This window comes from Asparagus officinalis, chromosome 8, assembly GCF_001876935.1.
Source record: "Asparagus officinalis chromosome 8, Aspof.V1, whole genome shotgun sequence".
Taxonomy (NCBI): domain Eukaryota; kingdom Viridiplantae; phylum Streptophyta; class Magnoliopsida; order Asparagales; family Asparagaceae; genus Asparagus; species Asparagus officinalis.
The window spans coordinates 5,973,152-5,990,735 of NC_033801.1; the positions used below are offsets into that span (position 1 = coordinate 5,973,152).

At 36.1% G+C, this 17,584-nt stretch overlaps 1 protein-coding gene across 1 annotated transcript in view; it reads right to left on the bottom strand.

Moving 5' to 3' along the window:
- The window catches only part of LOC109822792 (AP-1 complex subunit gamma-2-like), a 21,632-nt gene extending 4,500 nt beyond the window's left edge, over positions 1–17,132 (bottom strand). The window contains exons 1-14 of the mRNA XM_020389037.1: positions 16,941–17,132; positions 14,476–14,778; positions 14,196–14,337; positions 12,960–13,133; positions 12,345–12,524; positions 8,906–9,060; positions 8,045–8,135; positions 7,042–7,205; positions 4,246–4,300; positions 3,068–3,190; positions 2,887–2,982; positions 2,137–2,264; positions 753–857; positions 393–667 (exon numbers count right to left, since the gene is read on the bottom strand). Coding sequence (XP_020244626.1) covers positions 393–667; positions 753–857; positions 2,137–2,264; positions 2,887–2,982; positions 3,068–3,190; positions 4,246–4,300; positions 7,042–7,205; positions 8,045–8,135; positions 8,906–9,060; positions 12,345–12,524; positions 12,960–13,133; positions 14,196–14,337; positions 14,476–14,778; positions 16,941–16,972 — 2,023 coding nt within the window. The 5' untranslated portion in view covers positions 16,973–17,132. The remainder of the gene's footprint in view (positions 1–392; positions 668–752; positions 858–2,136; positions 2,265–2,886; positions 2,983–3,067; positions 3,191–4,245; positions 4,301–7,041; positions 7,206–8,044; positions 8,136–8,905; positions 9,061–12,344; positions 12,525–12,959; positions 13,134–14,195; positions 14,338–14,475; positions 14,779–16,940) is intronic.

Here is a 17,584-nt window from a genome sequence, read left to right on the forward strand (position 1 = left end):
AGTGTGCATGCATATTAAAAATTATTTCTCACATGAAAAAAAGTTTAAAATCAATTTCTATGCTCAAATTATATCATTAAACATCCAAAGTTCAAAGGACACTATTGGAGTAAATGTTTAATGTTGTTAGATCCTAAATTTGGAAATATGCAACTACAATTTGATGTTTAGAGATGTATCATTCACATTGCCTTTAATTATAACTTATATAAGATATAAAAGTCATAAATAATTGTGCTTCACTGAAAATCACAGGAACATGATAAAATCCTTTAGTTTTAATCCACATTCCCACTGTGACACACACATGCTCAACATGTCACTTATATCATCAAGACTCAAGAGATATGAAATCTACTAGAGGAGAAAATAAGCAAGTTCAGAAGAAAAACCTGATGAAGTACTTGTCAAATCAACACCCAAGAGATCATGTAGAAAATCAGTAGTGGACGAACTAGAAACTGGAGCATCATCAGAACTCAAATCGAGCAAATCCACCAAAGGAGCAGCCGGTGGCTTCACCACACCATTTGGAACATTAAGTGGTGTTCCAGATGAGGCTGATTTGGTCGTTTTATTGGCAGAAAGGGCCTCCTGAGACGAGCCAGCTCTCTTTGCGATATAAGCTGCCTCATCGAGAACTGGCATGCGTTCTACCAAAGAAGATCTGTGCATCAAATACATATCCCTTAGATCTTAGAGAAGACCATCGAATAAAGAAACTAATAGATGATGGTTGATATGTAACCCACTTTATGCCCTGATGTTTCTGTATAATTGAGTTGAACTCAATTGATCTTTGCTGTAGTTCTAGCAGAAGGCTTCCTTTTTGCTGCACAATTAGCTCCCTGATTCTCCTGTATAAAGCAGAAGGGAAAACTCTCAATCTTCGGGAAGAAATGTAAAAGCAAGATAGCACACACACATCTGTATTTATGTATATGTATATGTATATGTATGTTGATGTGTATGTATGAGTATGTTTATATGTATGTCTATTAATCTATATGTATAAAGCAGAAGGAAAAATTCTCAATCTTCTAGAAGAAATGCAGAATAAAAACAAGACAGAACAAACAGACACACACAAGCAATTTATGTATGTGAGTATGTATATCTACATGCAACTCGCAGGAGAAGTTATTGCCTAACGTTTATCCAATCATCAAGAAATTATCGAGTGTAAGACACAAGAACAGACGAAAAAACAATACATTTACACAAAATAACATCTAATCTCCATTAAAAATCTCAACATAAACCAAGCAGGTTACAATAGATATCTTCAACTATATAACAAGAAAACCTTTAAAAGTGAGTTCAGGGACTGAAACCGGAAAACCTTCAGGAATGCACATAGTCAAAAGAATGACAAATTTCATAGATAATACATGCATGACAAATTTCATAGATAATACATGCATGATGATAAGTCCGCACTTCACATATTAAGATAAAACTTAGGTCTCCAATAATTCACTTTTGCATTTACCCAGAAAAAAAAATCTTAATTCCCAAATAAAGCTCCTCTCCTTTTTAATAATTTCTTGGCATGCATCTGTAAGTGAAAAAACAAATAACTAACATCTACTAAGCTATTCTATTAGTTTCCAATATAAATCCCTAACAATCAGTAAGTATCCTATTTATATAATACTGTATAGCTGTCTTTTTTTCCTCATTAAATGATAACCATATAATACAAGAAATTTGAAATATATAGAAAATCATATATTACAGAAAATGTTATTCTTGGCATATAAACACTTTTGAAACGTGGTACTTACAGACATGCATTAATGGCCTTATTAATAAGAGTCTATTACTATACTTTAATAAAAAAATGATAAAAACTAATGATGCCCTTGAAATCTTCAGAAAGAATACAGACTCAAATATTCATGTGTACAAGAAATGTTCGATACATCACCAATAACATTTACCTGGAAACAAAAAGGCGATAATAGACAAAATTATGAATAACATAAGATTCAGATGGAAGAGCTAGTTGAACAAAGAAATCTGGACAACTTGAGCAAAACAATGAAAATGAAACCCAAAAGTGCCAATGCAGAAGAGAACACAGGAAGAGAAGTGACAATAAGAAAATCAAAACGAAGAAAAGAAAACACTTACTCTGAGACAAGGGGAAAACGAGATGAAAGCTTCAAAAGTGCAATCAGACACATTGCTTGAGTCGTAATATCTGAAGAATGACGCTTCAGGGCAACCTCTAACAAATCTACAGCATCTGACTCTGTCACCTGAAGCAAGAACGTATAATGCAAATTTAAATCTACACAACTGAATTAATATAATTAACTCAGCAATATGTTCCAATAATTCACACATAATAACTATAAAAAATGAATTAGTCGTGAATTAACTATGCCTTCTTCGCAAACAAATTTGGCAACACATATGCCAATAAACATTACAATAAAGTGTTCCAGGCAGCAACAGGTAAGACAAGAAGCTAGTTTTACATGTAAAGGATGCACCACTTCTTCCCATGTGAGGTACTTCAAGCATAACAGTTTCTATACCATTTTGACTTTTGAAACCCACGGACATGAAAGGAATCTCTAGGTTGAAGAAGTCAGCAATTCATGGAAAACTAGAAGCCATTAAGGTTTTCTATAAGATAAAATATTTTTAACAGAAATAATAATTGTGTAAAAGACAAGAAGAGAGAAGAAATATTGTCAAGAAACAAATTTCAGCTTCGTCCAGGAGCATACAATCACTAGGAAAAAAATGAAAAACCATAGCTTATGTCAAAAGCATGCTCCTATATTATTGATAAACGATAGTTACTGCAACGTAATTCACATTACCCAAATATGGAAAAATCTTTGAATTTGTAATGGATAAGAATGCACTCACTGTCATTGGTTCCTCGCCTTCCAGCATTCCAGAACTATTAACCAGCATCTCCCCATATTCACCAATACACCACACGGCTACTCGGACTAAGCTTTCCTGCAAAATTTAGCAAGATAATAAATAAGAGAATGCAAAGTGATAGGCACCGCTAACTTCACCTGGTTACCAGGGAAAAAGCTACCTGTTCAGATGATGCTTGGAATGCCCTATAAAGTGATCTGACGGTGTATCCTTGGAGATCAGGCGCATTGCTTATCACAACTATAAGTGCATGCCACACATCATCTTTAACATAATTTCCAGCCTGTGAATATCATACATTATAAATATTATGGCAGCTGAACGAGTTAATTGCACATGGAAGAAGAATAAAAGGTAAGCTCTACTAGCAACATGAAGGTTCTGTTTGGCAATGGTATGAGGAGAGATTAAGGAGAAGGATTACATAGTTAGCGCATTTGTTAACCTGAAGGATTTAATTTGTTAATCTGTTAGGTAAATTATTTTAATCCTTATGAATTTTATTTATTTATTTGCATTTGGAATAAAAATGTTTATGACCACTTTATTTATACGAGGGGTTACCTCTTAAACCGTCTAAATAAGTGGATTTGTAAACCCCTTGTTTTGAGGGGTTAACTCAATAACACCTTTGGAGGGATTTGTAAGCCCTTCCTCTATCTTTGGTGTTTGGCAAATTAGGAGGGCTCAACTTAGTTTACACCTGTGTAAATTTTTTGTGTTTGGCAGGTTGAGGGGTTGACTCTCCTTACCCCCTCACATAAACCTTGGCCAAACGGGGCCTAAGTAGCAATTAGAAAGAGCTGAAAATCCACCAATATCACGAAAACCTCAATTTAACTGGGAAAATTGAATAAAAATACATCATCATAAACATGAAATATAGTAACGTATATTCTTATGTTTTTGTAGACAAATAGACATATACACTAATAAGCTTGCATTAGATATTCTACAACTGAATGTCCAGTATAACATCCTAAGTTGGACAATCTAGTATCATTCTGAAAGTCCAGTATATTCTTAAGTACTGTAGGGAGTTAGACATATACACCAAAAAATAGATCCATAATCGAAGTAGGTGAAATAAACAAGAATTAATATATAGGAAGAAGTGACTGACCCCAAAAAAGAAAAAGAAAAAAAAAAGATATTTCAGAATAAGTATTACTAAGAACCACAAAAAAATTAAGTGTTCTTTAATCATATAATAGATATGAGGGGGAAAAGAAACTTCGATTGTTATGCAAACCATAAAGAAAATAGAAAGAAAGGAAACAAGCCTCATGATATTTGAAACACGCGTAATTACTTCATAATAAGGTTCCTTATCCCTACCTCACATAGAACCTTTAGCATTTGGTCAATATACCATAGCTTCTCAGGAGAGAACCTACTCAATGTGAAGCAACAGAACAAATTAGGTTAAAATGATCTTCATAATAGTGGAAGAAAAATATTAGCACAAAACATCATAAGTCAGTAAGATGTGAATATCAAAGGAAATCTAACATTGGCAAAACAACAAGATTATTGATAATGGTCTTGCACTAGAGAAGCCACATGAGCATCATGCGCATGCAATTTTTTACTCCACAACTCCTGGATTGTATGTAGAGAGCTTTCAAACATATGAGGTAGTAAAATTAATAGAAACTAAATGCAAGTAGATAGTTGAAATGAAATGAATCTGGGACTTCCCACAAGTCATCCCCGCCCATTATCGCTAACCCAAGCCATAGCAGCTGCAAAAAGTCAATTTGGAAAGAAGTGTGCAAAAGTAGGAACTCATAGCATGTTTAGCATATATCGAAAGATGGCTCAACCTATTTTACCACTCTAATGCTTTCTCACATAGTTTAGGTTGTTAAACCCGTGAGAAATATTAAAGAGCATTTGCATAAGGAATGCTCTGGGGAGGTAAGAAGAAATAAAAGAGAAACCCAGGGCTAAAAGCAGAAATACAGGAAAAGTAATGACAAGTACACGAAGATTAGACAGATAGGAAAATTTTCAACCTAAGTTGCATGGACAAGTACACAGATCAGATACGAAGAGTATCAACCTAAGTTGCATGGAAACATGTACGGGTACCGGTACGGGATGCGGGTACGGTACACGGAAAATTTGTAAAGAGTACGGTACGGGGACACGACTAAATATATATTGAAATTAATAATTAACATGAGATCATTAAAAAATTTCAATTCATGTGTTATTAGAATTAAAATTCCTACCACATTTTTAAGTTTCGTTTATTATTTTGATTATTATAAATTGAAAATGGCTCTCATTTTTGAACTAGACACTCAGGTGACCCTCTTAACTCAATAGTTTTGGACTTGGACACCGCTGAGACAAACCCAACTCATGACTAATGAGTTTCAAGATATGAATAGGTAAGAAGTGTATGACACGTGTTTTATATTAAAACATATATCATATAACTGAGTACATGTCTGAATAAATGTATGCGTATATCAAAGGAGTGTTTATGAAGTTTCGGTATAGGTATGTGTTAAGTACGGGTTTGGCTTCAAATAAAGTACCTGGGTAACATGACAATCAATAATGAAGATTAGAGAAAAACCAGAGAGAATGAAGCATATTAACCTAAGTTGCATGGAAACATGTACGGATACCGCACGGGTTCGAGTACTGTACGTCGAAAATTTGTTAAATGTAGGGTATAGGGACACGACTATATATATATTGATTAACGTGAGATCATTAAAAATTTTCAATTCATGTGTTATTAGAAATAAAATTCCTGGCACATTTTTAAGTATCTTTTATTATTTTGATTATTATGAATTGGAAATGGCCCGTTTTTGAACCAGACACTCAAATGACCCTCTTAAATCATAGATTCGGACTTGGGTACCAGCTAAGACAAACCCGACTCATGACTAATGAGTTTCAAGAAATAGATAGTAAATATAGGATATACATCCAAGAAGTGTATGACACGTGTTTTATATTAAAACATATATCATATAATTGAGTACACGTCTGAATAAATGTATGCATATATCCAAGGAGTGTATGAAGTTCCGGTATGGGAACATGTCAAGTACAAGTACGGCTTCAAGATAGTAGTACCCGGGTAATGTGACAATCAACAATGAAGATTTAAGAGAACCAGAGAGACTGAAGAATTAAGGTACTGACCAATACCGAATCTCAGTCTTGAAAAATCTTGTGACCTTCCTTACTCATAGGAAACAACAAGATAAAACACAACACCCATCGGAATGCCAACTCAAATGAAGATAAGCTAAATTCCATAAAATATCCTAGCCATGATTCCAATTCAAATGGAGATAACAGCTCAATTTATCAAATGGAAAGAAATGACTCAATTTTATGAGAAGTCTATGGCTAAAATCAATGAGCAACCGAACTCTACATTGACAATAATGTCATTGCAGGTTAAAACCAAAGTAGATGGCTCCTATCTAAAAAGGCTGCAATCAAATTCTGAAGACAACAATAGTGAATTCGAGCATTTATATTTGGCGCTTCTGATTAAAACCCCAAATTCACTACCAGGCACAACAACGATCCCCCCTCCCCCTCCCAACCCATTAAACACAATTAACACCTATTTGGTCCATATCTTCCTTTAGCAAAAACTGGTATATGCAAATCACTTCATGCTCCCTCATGTACAAAATAAATACACATTCACATGAGTATCGTCCAAGATAAAATGAAAGTAGTTCTTGTTCATTCTATCTTCATTCTCTCATCGTACTCAGAATCTCTTCCACCATTTCACAAGAACAGAACATCCCGGCAAAAGGCTTAGATAAAATTTCCCAGAGCATGTACTCAAAAAATATTAATTTCTCATCATATTTCTTTCCTGTGTACCAGTCCTCCTTTCCTGCCCTTTTTCAACTGCTATGTAAATTTCTAATGAAGAGTCGAAATTAATTATGAATCAATTGCCAAGGGTACTACACCGTGAACAAGTAAATTGGACCTGTCAAATATTAATAATTGCAATAAATAAAGGCATCTTCTGATTCACTCATGTCTCAAAATTTTAAAATAAGTAGAGAAGTCCAAGTGATTGCCTCTCTAGAAAGCAAAAATCCAACAAGAAACATGGAGCAAATTTTAACTTACTTTTCAACAATTGAACAGATTTTTGCACTAAGTTCCGGTTTGAACTCTTGATCACTAACTTCCAGATAGTCGATAAGTTCTTTTGTCAACTGCTTCACATTGGTATCATTAACTAAAAGAAATACTAGTTCAAGTGCTCTTTTCCGTATTGATGCATCAGAGTCCTGAAAATTGTAAAAGGTTAAAAAGAAAAAAAAGAGCAGTTGTAGGCTAAAGATGACAAGTGATGAGCATTGAGCACAAAAGCAACTACAACCAGGAAAGAATCTCAAAATATTTAGGATATATACAGCAACGTTAAAAAAAGTGAAACAAAACTAAATCACACATGCAATGATGAAATTGTTTGAAACTGTTAATTACATGATAATTAATAAGACAAAAAATGTATCAGTTGTGCTCCGGATTTGTCATCCTATCCTGCTGCAAGCATTTTGCACGTAGCCCTCATTTGGCAAACAACAGACAAAGTGCACATGATTGTTATAGCGACCACTACAGAAAGTTGTGATAAAACCTGTTAGGTAAATTGGGTTGACAAGCACACAACTATGGGCCCTTGAGAACATACCCTGAGGAGTATTGTCCTAACAAGAAGAAATTGATTTCTTAATAATATGAAAAACGTGGAATAAAATTATGGACACTTCAGTAACAGAGCTCCAGAACACCTAGTTCAATCAGCTCGATTTAATACAAATGAGTGAATAACGATGACTAGGGTTGTTTGTATGCAGAAATTTGCAACTGCAAGTTCCCTAAATGGCAATTGTTCGTCTCGCTGCAAGTCCAACTTTCATTGCATTAAAAAGAAAGAAAAACAAAGCCTCCTTTAGATATAGATAATATGAAGGTAAAACCCTTAATTATAATTCTCCAATCTTTGTGGAGATTTTGATATGACGAGCCTATACAGCAACATAAATCTCATAATGTATTTTCTCTTGCAAAACGGCAACAAGGCCAAAAGAACACTATAAAAACGATTGTCGAGAGCACAGACCTTGACACATTCAAGAATGGTCACTCTATGCCGCTGTACTGCTTGAGAGTCGACCGCTACAGCCTTCATTAGCATGTTGAGTGCAACATATCTGGAAACAATAGATAATGACTATCTTAAATTCAAAACAATAAGTTTACACATCTTCCAGAATGGGGAAGCTCCTCTTGGGAATATAATCTCATTCTCATATAATCTACATATAAGAGAAATGAAGAATGCAGATTTACAATTTCAGAAGAAAAAAGGATTCACATTGATGAAAAAATTCTAGGCACCGGTACAAACAAGAGTGAGTAATACCTTTAAAGTATCAAGCAGAGTATCCAATAATACAACAAGAAAGACTACTAGACAATAAAGAAATATAGTTCTAATGCTCTAGAACCACCAAACTACGTCAAGACAAAAGGTCAAAGGGCAAACCAAAGAGAAATCAATTCATTATATTGTACTGCATCAATATGAAAAACTGCCAAATAAGCTCTTCCCCAACCCCCCACACCTAAAAGAATAAAACAAAACCCCCTCTCCCAGGACAACACAACCAAATGCCCACCTATCTGAAGCAATAAACAATCTTTGATTAAAGTGTTCTACAGTCTCCTCCTTTAATCAATATTTGACTTAAGTAAATCGCCACTTCAATCATACTGAGACATGGAAGTCTAAGAAGAGTAAGACAATCAGATATAATCTCAACAGCTCAAGATGCATCCAGCATGATTCTAACAGACTACCTATTGCAGCCAAAAACATGGCCACTAAGAAATCTGGGTGAAGTTCAGATTCCAATACACTGGGAGGTGGGAATACTTATATAAATAGGTTGAATTATTAAAAAATGCATAAAAGAATAACCTTATATTATTGTCCCGATTTGACAAAAATCTCCCCAGTATGTTGATTGCCAGAACCCTCAGCCCACTGGTAGCTTCTATACCCATTATTGTTTCAACACATTCATAAAGAATCGCATTCCCAGCAATCTTGTTTGACTCCGTCTTTGTAGCTACCTGATAATAGAGTTTACATAGAATAATTAGTATGTTGGAATAAAGAAGCTGTAAAGACACCCTACAACAATTCTTATAACTAAGCATAAGAAACATCATAAGGCAAATAGTGATCCACAACTAAGAGAAGTAATAGTTAAAGAGCAGTGAAATGTGTTTCACCAAATTACAGGGATAACATAGAGCAAAGATCACATATGTGAGAGATAGAGAGAAAATATAAGGAAAAGTTAAAATTAATTAGTATTGTAACGAAGCAAATAACATAGTAAGACAAAAAAAAAATGATAGGTGCCCTTTCAAGCATATCCTTTTAAGAAAAAGAATAACAATATATTATTCACCGATTTTACCCACAAGCAAAACATTCAACAAATAACAATAGATGAAGATGAAGTTCTCTTTACATTAGAAATATTTTATACTGAAATAGATTGAGTTTCCTTCTCAACCTTTATGACTCGTCAACACTGACAAGGTTTTTTCCTATCAAAACGTAGTAGGAAAGGAAGCATGACAAAGGTTGAAAAAAGCTCCACAATGGTGCTAAGTGAATAATTACAATACACTATTAAACAGCTGCAACCCTCTACCAGTTGGTCCCAAACTCATAAACATAATTAGTACAAACAAAAGAAACCACCCCCCGGACCTTAGGCCAACTCTCCAATCGACTGGGTCCATTTCATATGTGATGGGAAAAAAGAGTACTTTTTTATCAAACACTTATCCCCAAACACGCCCCATATTTCCACGTATTCAAGGATTCTTACACCTTAGAACATCATGTGTACAATGGGCCCGATCCACTGGATAATCTCTCCAAGGAGGAAAATTAATATCTAAGTAACTAGCATGTTAGGCAAGGCAATTTAAGTACATGCGAATATGAAGCAAACTACCAAATTCCTCTAGGTAAACAAGAAAGCTTTTAGCTGAAGAAGTAAACAAATTAGGGGATCTCACTTCTCAGGGATCTCACTTCTCAGACATGTCCAAATAATAAAATCTAGGACAAATTTTTTAAAACATCCAATTTTCAAATTTAAAAAGCAAAATCGACCTCTTAAAAATAAAAATAGCAAAATCGACCCTTTTGATCGATTTTGCAATGGGATGCCAAAAGAATCTTCTCTATCTAGTCCCGCTCCTCTTTTATTTTAAACTTATATCTATCTTCTATTCTCATCTCTATCTACCCGCTCACCGCCTCGTCCCAGCCTCACCCGCCGGCGTCCCCATCCTCCATCCTTTCGCCTCCTCCTCCTCGATCAGCATCAAGCTGCCCCTACCTCCCCCCTCCCCTCCTCCGCTCCGACCGCCTCAACAGCTCGCTCCGCGCCACCCTCTTCAGCCTCCTCTCTGTCGAGCCACTACGCCCCATCATTGGATCCCAAGCAAGCCCTAATCCTCCCCCCAACGATCTCCCTCCTCAGGTCCCCCAATCCCCCGGCGCCGAACCTGAAGCGACGCCCTCAAAGCCCTCTACGATGCCGCCCTCTACCCTCTTTAGAATCGCCCTCCTTTGATCTCGCCCGGCGGCCACCCCGCGCTCATTTCCGCGCATAATCGCGAGGCGACGGACCGGCCGAGGCAGTGAGGACGGACGACGGTCGGTGACGCAGCTGCGGGTTGCTCGCCGAGGCAGTGATGGTTTAGCGAGGTGGAGGGTCAGGTCTTGCGCGTTTGGTGGAGGAGAGCGCGAGCGGCGGCTGAGGAAACGCGGCGCGGCGATGCTTGAACATAGTTATTAGTGGAGGGCAGATGGCCGCGGAGGAGGTTTGTGAAGCGGCCGCATGTTGGGCTGCTGAGGGCGTTGCGCGGAGAGGGGAGGGATGAGAGAGGGAGCGAGGAAGGCCCGACGAGTTGTTAGGGCCCTCGCCGCGGATGAGGGAGAGGAGGGGAGGGGCAGCGAAGGTGGAGACGAAGCAGGTGAAGGAGAACCTGGATGCAGATGGTTTTGTTTACAATAAAATGGACGGGACTAGCAGTCCCGTCCATTTTCTTTTGGAACCCCGCTGCAAAATCGACCAAAAGGTCGCTTTTGCTATTTTTATCTTTGAAAGGTCGATTTTACTTTTTAAATTTGAAAAAAGGGTGTTTTTAAAAATTTGTCCTAAAATCTACATCTGAAGAAGTAATTCCCCTTGGAAATCAGTTTTAGTAATATGGTATAAATTAGAAGGTGAACCTCATCCCATTGCTAAGGAGCAGATATCAGGAAAAATAGAATGGAGAATGACACAATACTATTGCCAAGAGTTTATGTGGCAACAGCATCAACATGAGCACCAGTTAGATCAACTATATTGGCGACGGCACCTTGAAGTAATCAAGATTACCTTTAAGAAGAATACTAGCCTATACATCAACCAAAAGGATCGCTGTGAATGCTTACTACACTGACATACTGGCCTAGCCCCTTTTGGTCAATAAATAATGTCAGGTAGCTGTCTAGTGTTTCAAATATCAGTTAGCAGAGCATAGCAGGAAGATGCATCTAAACAATAAAGTGGTCAGCGGCCACTAAAGCAGGATGGATATTTTAAAAACTAAACAGACATAATTCATGTTAATATACTTTTTATAAAGATGTTTAAACAAATACACTTTAAAAATTACAAATATTCAAAGAATAATTGACAGTTTTAAAGAATATTACTAATAGGTGACAAGCTATGACCCAAGATCGAAGACTCCGAAAATATTAAACAAACAATTGAAGGACCACTTTATTCCATCCTTTGCTCTCAAAACAAAGCAGGAAACAAATTTAAAGAGAAAAGAAAAACAAAGAAAAGAACAAACCTTTCCGGAGACAAAGGGCTCACATTAGGCAGGCTCGGCCACCAATCACTAAACCAAAGTTGCAATGGTTACTATCACAGTATCACTACCTTGGGAAGGTGAATTTGAAGCAAGGAGAAGTTCATGTGGAAAGTGGTGAACTTCTAATGCGTACATATTTATTATTTTCTTAATTTTAGTGTGTGCAGATGCATCAATGTGAAGATCTCGGTTTTCAGCATTTTCAGGGAGAGAAAGCAAACAATTGACTTTGAACAGAATGCAAATAACATGAACTTCCATCATTCTATAGTGATGTTGATTATAGAAGATCTATCAGTAACCTTATGGTAAAGAACAAAAACGAATTTAGTTAATTGCTGAACTGTGCATAAAAGATGCAAGAGTCGATATTTATTTACAAAGTAACTTTAAAATAATAGAAGAAAACACGACCAATGCCAAATAACAAAGCACAAGCATCTAAATAAACTAACCTGGGCAAGAATATCATTCATATATTCACTGGAATCTGCATCTCCTTGGCCCAACATCCTCATGAGCTTAAGCACTCGAATATGTAGAAAAGGATCTGTAATCCCGGAAATATCGTACTCAGGTGCGTATGGACTATTTGACACATCCCTCAGTATCCGCACCAAACCCTCTGTGCAGTTCTAAAGTCATGGCGAAAAATTATCCCATGCCACAAAATTCAACAAAAGTAGACGTAATAATAATGGAATAAGGCTTCACAAAAAATACATGAAGAGCACATAAAGATACACATTTAAGAGTTATCCAAAATAAACGATTAATCCCCATCAGGAACAAAAACAGTATCCAAAGTTAATCTTCAGAAAATACTAAAGCCTCCAATGAGAGCCCACAAAATAAAAGAGAAAAAAAGGATAGTTGACCATGCTCGGAAAGAAACATTCAGAGTTCTTTACGACTATCCTTCACAATTCCCAAAAAATAAAAATGCTCTTAAATACACTCAAAGTGAGATTCTAAGCAATCGCAATACCAAAGTGTTGAATTGAAGGCAATCAATCTGCAAAAAGGAAACAAAAGTAGGAGCAGCAAGAAGTTTAACATGAAAATAGTACCTTTCTTAAATATTCTAGAGCCTCTGTGCTGACTTTGCACAAATCTGTACAGAGCTGAACTCCTGATATAAGAACTCCATGATGTTTTTCCTTAAGTAAACCACCAGCAGGACTCATAAAGTTTTCTGCCAAATCTGGAACTTTTCTTATAATCCTTATAGAGCATAATGCAGCCTGAGAAACATTAAAAATTAGATTTAAAGCCAAAAATGGAAACAAATCCAGCAAACTAAGAGAAACATACATTTTCTGCTTTTAACAAACTTAAAATATCATAAACACTTGCAATAAAAGCATATATCCAATAAATTTTACCAGAAACTCGTAGATCAAAGCAACTGCATTATGATGGACAATTTTCATTTCTTTACTCTTAATAAACTTTACTAGCTTAAAATACCCAAGAAATTGATTAAGAAGCTGAGTTCAGGGAGCCATGGTGGCACAGTCATGCATCAAAAGCATGGTTGCAGGATTAGCATCACTAGTCAATAAGAATCAACTAGGTCATAAACATGAGGGCACAATACTATAATAGTCATCTCCATACAAGTTAAAAGATGCATTCATTATATCTTAGGAGTTTCTGTATTTCTATGTCAATTTGCATTGTAACTCAAAGTGTCACAATGTTCTCGAGAGTACCCTGACCTACACAAATGATCTTATAAACCTTCAATCGCATAATAGTCATAGTTATCACTGCGTAATATAAGTTATTGGGATGCTACATGATTCACAATCATTATGACCTTTCTCGCACTAAGCAATATAAGATTCGTTCTTCCCACACTTGGCATGCCATGAGAAAGAAATTGCATAGCAGTTGCAGAAATATATTTATCTAAATCCATCATCGGTGCATATCTGGTGGTTTTCTTAAAATTATAGCTATCATGTTTCACCCAGTATTACTAGTTACAAGCAAAAATGGCAATATTATTGACACAACTAAACATCATCTGAATGATGGTTGTCAGCTCCCTCTATTTGTAGCAGTTAAAATAGAATCCATCAATAAATGCTAAGCACCTTTAAAGAAACTAGCTCTGAGCAGCACAGTTATTTGTTATGCACAGGCAATAAACAAGACACTATATCATAAAAACATATCAGCAAGGAAAACCAAACTAAACTTTTTCATGGACACCTATTGCTTGCTACTTTTTCAGCCAAAATAATGAGTCAAAGAAGTCATTCCCTAAAAAAAGCACTTTTACAAGAGGAAGAAATTACTTTTTTCTTAATGTTTGGATCTCTACTTAGCAATAGCCTTTCCACTTCGGGAGCAAGATCCCGTGCCATCTCTGCTGAGCAAATATTCCCTAGAGCACAAAGAGCAAGTCCAACAATATACTGGTTGGAATGGTTGAGATCTCTGGGTAAGCGTCAAGGATTTAGGACAAATGATTAAACACGGTTGTAAATTGAGTATGATCATATTCAAGAAATACATTAATAGAACCATAAATTGTAAGAGGAAAATAAACGTAGAGATTAAAATAACATAGGATACTGTTTCAAAGAATTTGTAACCAGCATAAGCACTTCTTGTCTTTCATCGAGAAGCAGCATAAGACCAAGATATCCTATACGTTTCTCAGGAAAACCAGCAGAAGCAATTAACTTAAGACATTCCATTTGACCAAAATGAGTAGGATAACCAAGCATGTGAATGAACATGAGTTTTGCCAGGTTACGATGCCTGTAATCTTGATCATTTTCACTGACAGCAGCACGTATAGCTGCACACTCTTTTCTGACAACAGCACGTTCTTCTGCGGCAGTTTTGCATGCACGTATAGCACGAATCATATCCCTGTGTCATTAAACTTAAAATTGATCATATGGAAGAGGGTAACATACAATTACAGAATTCATATGGCTTGCTGATTCTCGGAGATAAAGTGGCCTGTTGAAGAAAAATAATCGCCATGGGCTATTTCGCAGCAATCAAATGTAGAATGGCTCAATCAGCTATTAGCCTATAAAATTAATCGACATTGATGCCAGATCCTAATGATAGATAATAGCAATATTCGAGTCTTTTGAAATTCGTCTGACATATCTACAATATTAATTTCACCACCAAATTTGAAGTATCATCCCATGCCGATACGTATCAAGTATCAACTATGTTGTATCAAATTTGAACATGCCAGTCCTATCCACCGGAAGCTGGCCAATACAGTCCAGATTAGCTAATACAGATATACAGGCTAATATTGACTATTAGAGTAGTTAGGATGTTAGAGAAGTTAGTTTCAGTCTCACATTGGAGACATAAAAGACTAACTTCTCTAACATCCTAATTCCTAACTACTCTAATAGTCAATATTATTCACAGTTAGGCAGCCATGCTCCTTGTCTTTTATGGCTGTGAATAATGATGGCTTGATCTTTCAACTTGATGTAAAGAATGTCTGCCTCTACTGTGATCTTATTAAGGATGTGCACATGGAGCAACCTCTGGGTTTTTTGCTCAAGGAGAGACTCCAAGTATGTAAGTTAAAGGTGGTTAATGGTTTCATCATCATGCTGGTTTGAAAATTTTAAACGTATGATTACTGACTTTTGAATCAGATGTCCTCATATATACCACTCTATGTCTGTTCAGAGCAGATCCTCTGGCATTATTATTCTTACGGTGTATGGGGATGATATTTTACTACTAGGTAGTGTCACTATAGGAATTGAAGAAACAAAAGACTATCTCATAAAGCATGTTGTTATTGAGGACATGAGACATTATTGCTACTTCTTGTTCTTGGATATATGTTGTCCATAACAACAAAGAGATTGTTCTCTCCTAGAGTTAGCGAGCTATGTATTTATTGCAGGTAGCACAATACTTGGCACAAACCCTAGTAACACATCTTAGAGCAGAATACTGATTTATGTTCATGGTAAACAATAGAGGACAAGCTTCAATATAGGCGACTAGTTGGAAAGCTATTATCTGACTATTACTAGATTAGACATATCCTTAGTTGTGGGGTTGGTTAGTCAATTCGTGGAGAAATCCAAAAAGCATCACTAAAAGGCAACCCTAAAGATTTTGCAATATGTTAAGGGATAGAGGACTACTCTGAAGCATACCATGTTGGATCAAAAAGGATAGATGTTAAGTTGTAGCTATTGTATATGATAATATATGTCAATGGCAACTAGATTACTTTGAAACACAAGAAACATACTATAGCAGAGAGGTCTAGTGAAAAGAAGGAGTATGTGGCTATTGCTCATACAAATTGTGAGATATTTTGGGTCAAAACTTTGATGGTAGAATTTGGAGTAAAGTATTGGTTGTCTACTTATGTACTATGACAATGAGTCTTCCAATTCAATGCTAGCAGGCCTATCTTTCACAAGGGAACCAAGCAAGATTGATAAATATGCTTAACCTTGAAGGAAGATTAAAGTAATTAACCATGTTAGCAAGCTTAGCAAAGTTATTATTAATCCTACATTGAAAAAAATATGAAATAGTATTCTAGTTGCGGTACTGCAAATAATTTTGACAATTTCTCCAGGATTTAAGTTGTTTTTTCCATTAACATTGACTAATAACGACTTAACGAAGGAGAAAAATACATGGTTTTAAGTAGAAAATTTTGATGCTGTTAAATTTGGGATTAAAAAGATTAAGGAACCGGTAGTCAATCAAACTGACTCATTTCATACATTAATTAATACCCTTGATCCAAATGGAGAAACTTCAATTTTTCCATACTCATACCAATAAGATTCCATCATGTGCGTAACTTACATAGTTTTCTGAAGAAATGGTGACAATTCAATCGAAGCATTACTGAAGAAATGGTGATAATTCAATCGAACTACTACGAAATCAGTTTCAGTTTCCTCTTGGTTTCAAGCTAGGGCGATTCAAATGATGAAATCAACAAAATTATGCCGGGAGAATTTCTATCCGATGAAATCAGCGGATCCGATCGAGAGCTTTGAAGGGCAAGGGCTTACCTCAAGCGAGTGCCCGAGCTGAACGGATTCATTGCTGCTGTTCTCCTCTCTTTCGCGCGAGATTCCTTCGACTACGAGATCAGATCCAACAAGAAACCCTAATTGAATCGAGATCTGAAGACGAGGGCCCAAAAATGAGAGAAATGGAGAGGGGGAGAGGAAAGAGGAGCTCGCTGGATCTGAGAAAGAAAAATAAAATAGGTATTTTTGGGGGGGGTTTTTAATATTTTCTATACTTTTTTTTATTTGCAGATGGAGTCGGATCCGGGACTCGATTAGGTAACTCTTACCCGACCCGTGAAACTTTTGTCGGCTCAAGTATTTGCATTGGTAAATTTCAGATAACCCCCATGAACTTTGCGTGATTTGCATAAACTCTTCTAAACTTTAAAATTTAGGAGAAAATCTGTGTAAGCTTTGGGAGCTTCGCGAAGTTTAAAATACTTTCAAAAAAAGTTTCACTTGAACTTCGAGACAACTTCCGTTTTCTAGGATCTGTCAGGGAAGAGAGAATAAAGAGAAACAGGAAAAGAATTGGATGAGAGTATTTTTTATATATAATTTTACAAAGAGAGAAGGGTTATTTTTATAAAATTTTGAAAGTTGAGATTGATTTTTCGTAACTTCTCAAAATTTAGAAGGTT